Genomic DNA, 10466 nt, shown 5'->3' on the forward strand with positions numbered 1-10466 from the left:
ATTATGTTCAGGCAAAAAAAAAAAAGTCAAAGTCATTTAATATTTTTTTTTTTTTAAAACAGCAGTGCCTACCTTTCCCCCTCCTCCAAGCATGTGTACCCAACCAGCTAAGTGGACGTGTGTAAAAGCTCCACAATTATCTATTCAAGTTTTCACTAGCTTTTTGGAATATAGGAATGCTGGAAGGTTCTGCAATGAAATACTGTTTATTAACAGCATGCAGAATAAAAGATTTTTCTTACGTATCCCTTCCTTTTACAATACTGCATTTGCAACAACTGATGAAAAGGTCTTCATTGTGGCTTCTGTTTTTTAAGTCTCCCATACATACACTCTCCACATACTTTGTAGGGTTTTTCCTGTTAAAAAAATGCAATGTATGGGCACATATATAGGCATGTGAATCTCTCTTCTCTCTTTTTTGTTCATTTGGGGTTTTTTTCTAGTGAGAACTAATACAATGAGCCAAACGTGGTATGATTATAGGGCATCAAAGCACTAACACCAAAAGAATTAATTTTCCTTTACAAACTCAAATGACACTGGAGTTACTTTACTTTTAAACAGCCCAAAGAGCAGCAGCACCGGGGGGTAATGGAAATAGGTCATATTTTCCTCCTGTTTTGTTATATACAGAACAGACACAGACATCTGATGGATTTGGCACTAACCGTAACAAGTCATCTGTATACAATGTAAGAAAAGGGATTGCTTAAGAGCAAGGATATTGAATTGTGTCTCCTGGAATATAATTTAAAAACAAACCAAACCAAAATTCAATAAACAAGAAAAAATAAATGAGCACACAACAAAAACCCAAAACCATGACAACATTCAAACAAAACAGGAACAAACCCAATAAAAATACCACACAGATAAGGTCTTATAGCTAATGGGGCGGTGGTGCTGAAGGTATTACAAGAGTAGCACAGAGGTAAGACTAGACAGATGGACAGTCCCAACAACTTCACTAGTTCCCCCAAACTCAGAAGAAGTAGCACCACTATCTGTTTCTGTTTTTACGCAGACTTCATGAGCAAATAATAAACTGGCATCATTAAACTTCATACCATCCTACAAGACACACTACAAGCATCAATAAAACCACCCAAAGTTTGGCTCATTTGCTAACACAGAAAGGTTTGTGTAGCAAAATTCCTGAAATTACAGGAAACACAAATCCTTCTCAATTTATACTCGTATCATATTTCCAAAGTTATTTTCATAATCATAGCAGCTCAAGTTTTGTAAAGTGTAGTTCAGATCTTCAACCACGCAAAAAGTCTTTAATTCTCCACTGAAAAGCAAGCCCACAGATGTGCTTAGGCATGTATGTTTAACATCTTCTGCCCACGGCCACACTTGCTGCTCCTAAAATATTTTGTTGAAATGGTATCACTTCCCTTTTCTGTGTATACTGCACCAATCTGGCTAAAAACATTAAGCTTATAAATAGGAACATGGGGTTTCCAACATGAATAAACATCTCAATTTAGAAAATGTATTAAAACTTACTCAGTTTTGTGAGATGGGACTAAAACAATTAATACCTTTTAGACCAGACTGAAAACATTGTGTATTCCTCCATTTGCCTGTGCATAGGTTAAAGACAAAAGGCTTTAGGAATCTGCTGTAAAAGATTTCGTATCTAAGCGTCCTGCATACTTCACCACAAGACTTGACTTTCAAACCAACTAGGCTTTCCTTGAGTAGTGATAGTTATGAAATAAAAGTGTCTGAAAACAATCATATTGAAGTGATCTCAACAGAGAGTTGTTTAAATCCCCAGGTCTTCCAGGTGTTGCGGAAGTTAAATGAAATGTTGATATCTTCTAATATTAAAGACCAAAAAATATTGTTTTCTCAAACTCCCAGAAGCAAAGCTGGAACTATAGGGTGCACTGCATCCACATGTTCCTTATATTTTCTTCTAAACAGTTTAATGAAAGGGACATAATCTCAAAAAGGTTTCTGCTAAGTGTCTGCACATAATCTTCAATTTTCAAAATACAGTGAAATAGCATCTACAGATGGGTTAAAAAAACCCCGAAACTTGTCTCTTGAATAATAGGGGTATTTATACCACATAAAAGAGCACCAAAATTTTATTAGTGTTTGATAATTTAAACTATAACTACACTTTTTAACAGCAACAATTGTCTAAAGACAGCTTTTACCTAAAGACTGTTTGCTATGGATATTTGGCAGGCATTCTGAAAAGCACAAAAGCATAACAAGTTGCTATATACATGGGCATTTCGCTTGATGGCAGTTCAGTTCACACGTAACCTGCCCGTCCAGAGAATTTACCTTCCACTAAAATAAAGTCTGACACTGAATAAACAGTTGTAGTTGGATCACAAACAGCAGCAGAGAGCAGATCAAAAAGTGTGTGTGTGTACACACAGAAAACAGACAAAACCTCATAAACAGGTATCACTTTTTATGATAATTTTCCTCATCAGAATTCCTTCCTGTTTAATGCAGGGATAACATTTTTCCAGGGTGCTATATGTCTAAGACCTCTGTATCTCACTGGTGATCCTCCATTTTACAGAAGGGAAAGCTGAACCAATGAAGGCATGGGAATTACCATAGCTACAGAAAATGCAAGTAACAAAGAATGAAATTTGAACTCCGGTTTCTGCTTTCCTATTCACTGAACCCTGAAGACTTTGAAAAATATACACTCCAGTACACCTCCATAACAGCAGCAGTGCTCAAACACCTTACGTGTTAATTGTGTCAGCATGGCATGTTAAAATCATCAGTGGCTACTAACAGATAGATCGTGTGAAACCGGATCGGTCTTGGTATCAAAACTAATTCTTACTGATTCTACTGATCACAAACACACACAAAAGCAGTAGTAACTCTGTCTCCTTGGCAAGAACAAACCTAGATTAATTTCAATGGGGTACAGAGAAACTTTAGATCTAGAGACTGCTTTTCTTCTTTCCTTGCACTTAACCTGTGTGAAGAGCACTCGCTGCATGTAAGAGTGATACGAATTACTGAAAACTGATGATTTTCAGTTACTATCCTAAGGACTTGCCAGAGGAAAGACAAAAAAAATCTATATAGATCTACAGTCTACTGGATAAAGAGCAAAACAGCAGCAAGAAAGTACATCAACTGTTCAGAAAGAAGGGGAAACCACTGATGTAGTATTTGAAGAAAAAACTCACCAAGGACTGTACCCTCTCCTGAAGCTGTTCAAACAGAAATGGAATTAATAACTGCAATCTACAGTTCACTTCCCTGTTTAATCCTATTCTATTGCACCATCATCTCTACACAACAGCCATTTTCTCTGCAACATGAATTCATTAGCCAAAAAATCACAGCTGCAATAAAAAAGATAACTGGCTTGAGAACATGCATTTCCAGAAATGCCTGAATAATCTTTAGCCACCCCAACCTCCATCCTTACCGGAATGTCAAAAGTTTCTTGTGTGTCATCCAGCATCTGAATTTTGATAGAGACAAGTTTTCCTGGAGGTGTCATAGGTGGTTTCTGTCCATGCTCCAAAGTACTGATCCCAGCATTTTCCTGAGCTCCTAAGCGGGATCCTGCAGTTGGTCTCTGCTCTGTTTCACCCATGTTTAGGGAAATGCGTTTCTTATATCTGATGAAAGAATAAGGGCAAAGAAGACCGTATCAGTCATAAAGATGATGTTTTGGACATAAGCATTATGGTATATATGCTCACAGCTAGTAAACCATATGACCATTAACAAAAAGTAAGAGCCATCACAATTTTTTCTTACATGTCTCAGACGAAGATAAGAAAATCAAGCAAACTTTATACTTTTCAAAATACACAGGCTAATTGCCTCCTGAAGGTAAGGCTGACAGGCTACAGTACTGCACAAGGGCAAATTATTCCTTTTCTCCTGCAAAAGCAAACAAGACCACATTGGAAATAGAGCACAACAGAACAGAGATTTCAATTAATTATGTAAATTTATTTATGAATCAGGCTGTTATCAGTCCCAGACAGGATTCCCAGAGAAGGTAGGAAGGCGAGAAGAGCAGGTGGGACAACTCAGCACTTGCTGACCATCATTCCCTCTTGGCTACATAAGCACTTTTTCCTTCCAGCCTTCTCTGGCCCTTTGCAGCTGCCACCTTGGTAAGGGTCTGTGAAGCAGGAAAGCCAAGGGGTACAAGATTACACCAACTGGACAAACAAATATTTTGTTTACTTTGGGGAGCAGAGCTGCTCTAGACCTGGGACCTGGCCTGATCCCCCTCATGAGCCAAGGACTGCGAGGACACGCTACTGGGAAGGCCAGAAAAAAAAGACAACACTGATTGGGAAATTCTTCATTATTTGGCACAACTTTGAACCTTCTTTTTTAATACAACCACCATGAGTTTTACTTGTTGAATGCTACACATCACAGTAGGATTTTATTTCACTTTTCCTACCCTGGTTTTTGACACTCTAGCTGGGTTTCCCATGAAATCCACTTTTACTGTCCATTTATCTTTCTTGGTAAATGCATTTTCATTCTGCATGACTTTTATACAGTGATCAATGACCAAAACATGTAGCACACAGATGGGCACACATGGAAATGTAACTTTCCAGATGAACAGAGGCAGAAGAAGAGTACTGCCAATCACTGCCTGGCTTTAACTCTGAGGTTACAATTTTGGAGAAGCTTATATGGGAAAGAAAGGAAGTACAAGACAGCCTATGTATTAGTGAATGCATCACCATTTCTACAGGATACTGTAAAGAACAGTGACAGGTAATAAGACACCAGTTCCCACCACAAGGATAGAATAAAAACAGCCCTGTCTTTGGCAGGTTAAAGTATTTACTACACATTACTCTTCCATGTCCTGACTAATCTGTTCCCACAGATTTTTTACACAACAAATACCCAAGCATAAAAAATTTTAGAACAGCACTTGGATTAAAAGAAATGTTAGCTGAGAAGGAAGGGAATTAAAAATTATGGATCCCACACTTCTAAGTATCAATTCAATGGGCACAAGTGAAGGAGAAGAAAAAAATGCAGGCAAGATTTTGCAACAATTTGGCACTAACCTGCCCATCAAACCTGGAAAGATACCAGCAAAACCTACCCAAGTCCATGTCAACCACTACCAGAGAGGCAAATTTTTCCTCAATTATCATTGCAATCTAAAAATCTATGAAGAATTAATTATATTTATCTTATTCTTTAAAATTAATTAAATTTAACCTTTTTGTAAGACAAGCAGTGCCAACAAGAAAGCTGCAGTTGGAGGCAGGAACTCCAGAAAAAAAGACCCCAAGCTCTACATGGAAAGACTCCAGGCCCCTTTACAAATAAAACTGATTTCCCTGTGTGTGGAGTACAAAGGATCATCTAAAAAGGTAGCACAGGCACCCAGTCTAGAAGTGCACAAAGATACTGGTCCATGTTCATATTAATTCCAAAGCTGTTTTAAGAGCTCTTCTGAAGTCACCACATACCCCAGACAGCACCAAGTGGGCAGAAAGGACCTCTACAACTGCTACATTACTACAGAAGTTTTTGGCTATGTTCTTTCCATTAAATCATAAATATAGGAATCAATCCAAGTCAGTTCAAGTAATACCATTAAATAATCAATGCATAGGAATATTACAGACATGAAACCCTTCTATAAATGTTCTTCTGACTAGATGATCTAGTGGCCCACACACACAATCAGACACCCAATAAACTTAATGAAACACATAAAACCCACCTAAATTTAGGAGCCAAAAAAATCATGGAGGGAAGGTACAAGAAAATCCACTCCATATATACAGCTGAGATATTTTTTATCCTTTTTAACACTTAGTAATAGAGAAATTCTTGTTTAACATATCTATATACACGCACATTTTCCTTTGGAAGCAAAGATCTAAGAACTATTGGCCACCCTGATCACAAGCATCTGCTACTTAGAAAATTAAAAGCAGACCTTTAATTTTTTAACCTATACATCTAAACATCAGCATGCTGCACTGGAAGTTATTTAAAGTTTTTTTCTGCATGACACTAGCCTCACTATGCTGTTGTCATAACATTAGCATAATATTTTTACTATACCTTTATGTAAGAGGCCTTAAAAATTACCCTCTCTAAAATAACACAGCACATCAGTCAAGCTGCATACCTTTCTCTATATCACCTTGATCTAGGAGACAGTGAACTAAGGTCACAGAAAGCAACAGAAGAGCACTAACTAAACACTGAGCATACCTGAGGGGATTAGGATGCCTAATGTCTGTCATGATGAAGAGATGGATCAGGTCTGGACAAAGGATAGAGAAATTCAAAGACACTCTAGTAGAAGACGACAGTATATTGGGGAAGGTATTAATGAAGAAGAAACAGCAGCAGCCACCAGATTCTAACATATGCAGCTCTAAGCAAAACATACGTGGAGGTAGACAACCAGTACCAGAGCAGAGAGTGGCAAACAGGAAAGGACTCATCTGAACTCTGAAAATTAAAGGTTTCTGCCCACTCCTGACAGCTGTTGAAACCCAGGGCCAAAATCAAGTCTATGGTTTCTGCTGTGGGTTCACTGGATGTCAGTGCCCTTCTCAGTAGTGCCGTAGCACCTGCGAGATGGAGAGAGTCCTCTGCAGAGAACGAACCTGCATCCTAACCTGTGTGAGGGCAGAAGTTACTGAGACAGCAGAGCTGCCCACAGGGGAGCCTTGTCCCCTTCTGCTCCTTCCCAGCTCCCACCCATGCAGTCCTGCCTGTTGCCACGCACTGACTCTCACCCTCCTCAGACTGAGCCACTGCACCTCTCTAACTCAAAAGAAAACAATTCAATGTTTTGTTCTTGGCCGGGTTAACAAATTAAATCAGCTCTCGGCAGGCTGGAAAACCTAAAGCCAGGGTGAGCTAAGCCCAGCCAGCTGCTGTCAGGCCACTGGGCTGACTCAAGCTTTCTCTATTTACAGCACCTGGAAGGCACAACAAAACCCTACAACTGCCATTAAATAGATTAGGAGATGTTGTTTTGTTCTAATAACACATTAATAACCATTTTATACAGATACTAAATGCTTAGACTAAAAATTTAAGGTCTGTATATCCTTACGCAGTAGCTGGACAAAGGCCACAATGTGGTTCAGCATAAAGCCACCTCAGCTCTCCATGTTCAAAGCAGGCACATTTTATAGCATCGGAAAGGTTCTGGCCAATTAAAATTTCCACATATTTTTCTTTGGCAGGATGGAAAAAGTATCAAACTTGCTTAGTCTAAAGGGAGCTGCAAGTATAAACAGAACTTGTTGGGGCTGGGGCAGGGAAGACAGGGGCAGGAATGAAGGGCTACAAAAATTACTAAATACTGAGGAAAATAGAAGCAATAAGCCACTGATTGAAATGTTGGAATAGATGCCACTCTGATCTCTCAACTACTCTGCTCTTTGGGTCAGACCAGGGCTCAGAATTTGATGCAAGAGGCTCCCAAAGCCTGAAGACTCTTGTTATGGGGGAGAATGGCGCCACATACCCAGGCCCTTTCCACTTCTTTTGCTTTCCTTTATGACACATTTCCACAGCATGAAACAGAAGGAAGCACAATGCTCAGTACACTCCTCTTAAAGGTGGGGAAGCCTGAGGCACAGTGGGATGGTGAGAGTATAGCCTTACTAAAAGCACACAGCACACTTGTACACCTTGAGAAAATTCTATACAAGCAGCATGAATTGTCAAGGATGCTGCCTTTTCATTATTACATCAGAATTACCATAACAATGAAATCAAGTATCTTGAACCCATATTAAAAAATAATAATAAAATAACCTAACAAGGCAACAGGACCAGGAAGACTGAAACTAAAATTCAGCCTGAAATGATGGGAAGCAGACAGAGGGCCAATAGAGTTCAGGTTTTTATACTTTGAAACATTATTTGGTTAATTTCTGCAAGTCCCTGGCAGAACTGTGCAAAGCAATATGATGATTAAAAAAATTTAACTTATTCATGTAAATCACAGAATCATAGAATATCCTGTCTTGGAAGGGACCTAAAAGGATCAGTGAAGTCCAACTTACAATTTCTTTGATAAAACGCAGCATTTTTGTGGAAGCAAAGAAATGAGAGAAGTTCTTAATAGAAAAATAGCTCAAGCTTGAAGGGCAGTAGTACAGACACAGGTGCTGGCTGTCTTGTTTCTCTGCTTGTACCCAGCAGACTAAGTTTGACTCACTCTAAAGAAACCTTGCAACTGAAGGGATTTGTGTTCAGTTTCTTGTCTGCCCTTTCTGCTCACATCCACAATGCTCAGACAGAAAAGGAAGCCAATAAAAATTCAGTTTTTCTATATAATTAGCTGTCTTCTCGCTCAAAACAAAAAAAAAAGTTAACGTTGTAAGCCATGGCTGTTTCATGAAGACAGAAGTAGAGGGGCTCAAGTTAAGGTATGGTCAAGAAGATCAGCAAGTAGATAGGTCATGTCTAGTCTCCTGTACAGTCAGTGGAAAAGAGGATGGAGGGTGAGGTCCTTAACCAGGCAGAATTTCTAAACACAGATTTCTTTTTTCTAAAGGCTGAAAATTAACCTTGAAAAACCTGCCTGAGCAAGAAAACACCATGGCCGTCTAAAAAAAATTAGATAGAGACTTGCAAAAGCAAGACTCAGAATTGGATTCTTCAGCATTCTGAAGACTTCCTAAAGTTTGCAGCAGTAAGAAATTCCCTCAACTATGCAAGACTGTCCCTAAAAGAATAAAATTCATCACCTGTACTGAAAAAGAAAAGAGCACACAAAGTTGCCTACCTTGGTCAGACTCTGAAAACCTCTAAATAACACTGTCTTATCCCTCGACCCAGTTTCTGTGGGATGGTTATGCAGATGGACAGACTAAGTGCTCAGGTTTGTAAAGCAATAGAGTACACTTAGTTGTTGACACCAAACTAGCTAGAGCCTGAAACCGATGTCAAATTTAGGGAACTGAGCAGTAACACAAAGCTTTAAAGACTCAAACTATTCAGTATGCCAATAATGTAGCCTGAAGTCCAGAAAAATGAGCATTTATGACTGTACAGGGTAAAAACCACCTCTTGCAAGCCTATCAGTACAGCATTCAGAGTGCCCACATTCGTTTCCGACTTTAGGGCCATTCAGCTTCCAACTGGAGCTCATTTATCTTCATTGCATTCAGGTCCTAAACCTGTCTGCAATTCTGTGGCACAAGCAGCTGTCCCAGATTCCAATTCTTCTGCCAGATGTCAGCAAAGAACAGTCCCAGCCTGCACAAATCTGATGTGTGCTATCTTTTTTCCTCAGCCACACACCTGTCAGTAGATCTATCAACAAGTGCAGCAGCAGGTAAATCTATGCTTTTCCAATTGCCTCTGTGAAAAACCTCATCCCTTAAGTACAAATACAGATTGCTCTGTGAGTTAAGCCAATCTGGTCTACAAATACTTTTTTTCAACCCACAACATTACAGTTACTTTTGATGGCCATCAGTGATATTGAACAAGTCAGTAGACATATTGATTCACTATGTGTTATGTTTCTGGACAACATTGCATTAGAAAATGATTGCAGGCAAGAAAGAAGAAACATTTCTTCTTCCTTGCATCTCACACAAGCAAGCAAAGCCATTGTACATATGTAAGTGAGCAATTCAGTAAGAAAAACTTCTTACACTCACCCTCTCAAAGGAACTCTTCAGAAACCTCTTCATACAAGTCAGTCTTTGGACTGATTGTGACTGTTTCCCAGCCTCTGGAGACTTGCCTTCACTTTGTTCTTTACCACCCCTACCTGGCACCCTTGTACCATGATCAACATCACTTACCTGAATCAAGAATGCCAACATCATATTCAAACCAACACGGCCTATTTTAAAGTTTTTAATTCAAGTTTTAAATCAGCCAGCTTGAAGGCACTGTACAAACAGGTAATTCTGGCTATTCCTGGAAGGAAAATTAGTGTTTCATCTGCTAAGCCAAGGGGATGATTATTTCCAATTGCTCAATTAGTGACTCTCACCCAACAACTATGTTTTTGCTTCACATCCAAAGGCACAGTCTGAGCAAAACAGGGATCTCATGGAGCCATGAATCCTTTAATAGACCAGAGGGAGGTATTTCCACACAAATGCTTCATTTGCTATTAGACAAGTTAAAGTTTGAATTAGATATTGCCCACTTGCTTTGCACTGATCGCACCATTTAACTACCATGTATGTGTTTATAACATACTTATACATGAAATTCAACACTGTTTTCCATTAAAAATACTTCCCTGACACTTTACTTTCCCAACTGGACAAGACCACACCTTTTCGACAAAATTTCTGCTTTATCTTGGGCCAGGGGCAGGATACTTCTTCCTCACTGTGAAACTCCCAACCTGTTTTCTGAGAGCTTTTTCAACCCATTCACAAAAATTATGCTTAGGAAGAAGCTGCAAGCTACGTATCAAAATACTTACATACTCCATTTTACTGACACTCTTT

The 10466-nt window shown here is 39.1% G+C and overlaps 1 protein-coding gene across 4 annotated transcripts in view; it reads right to left on the reverse strand.

The window, feature by feature from the left end:
* The window catches only part of FARP1 (FERM, ARH/RhoGEF and pleckstrin domain protein 1), a 203470-nt gene that overhangs the window by 162011 nt on the left and 30993 nt on the right, over window positions 1–10466 (reverse strand). For all 4 annotated transcript variants that reach the window (XM_017732620.1, XM_017732621.1, XM_017732618.1 and 1 more), the window contains exon 2: window positions 3434–3629. In XM_017732620.1, coding sequence (XP_017588109.1) covers window positions 3434–3604 — 171 coding nt within the window. In that variant the 5' untranslated portion in view covers window positions 3605–3629. The remainder of the gene's footprint in view (window positions 1–3433; window positions 3630–10466) is intronic.

This window comes from Corvus brachyrhynchos, unplaced genomic scaffold (genome assembly GCF_000691975.1).
Source record: "Corvus brachyrhynchos isolate BGI_N302 unplaced genomic scaffold, ASM69197v1 scaffold12, whole genome shotgun sequence".
NCBI lineage: Eukaryota > Metazoa > Chordata > Aves > Passeriformes > Corvidae > Corvus > Corvus brachyrhynchos.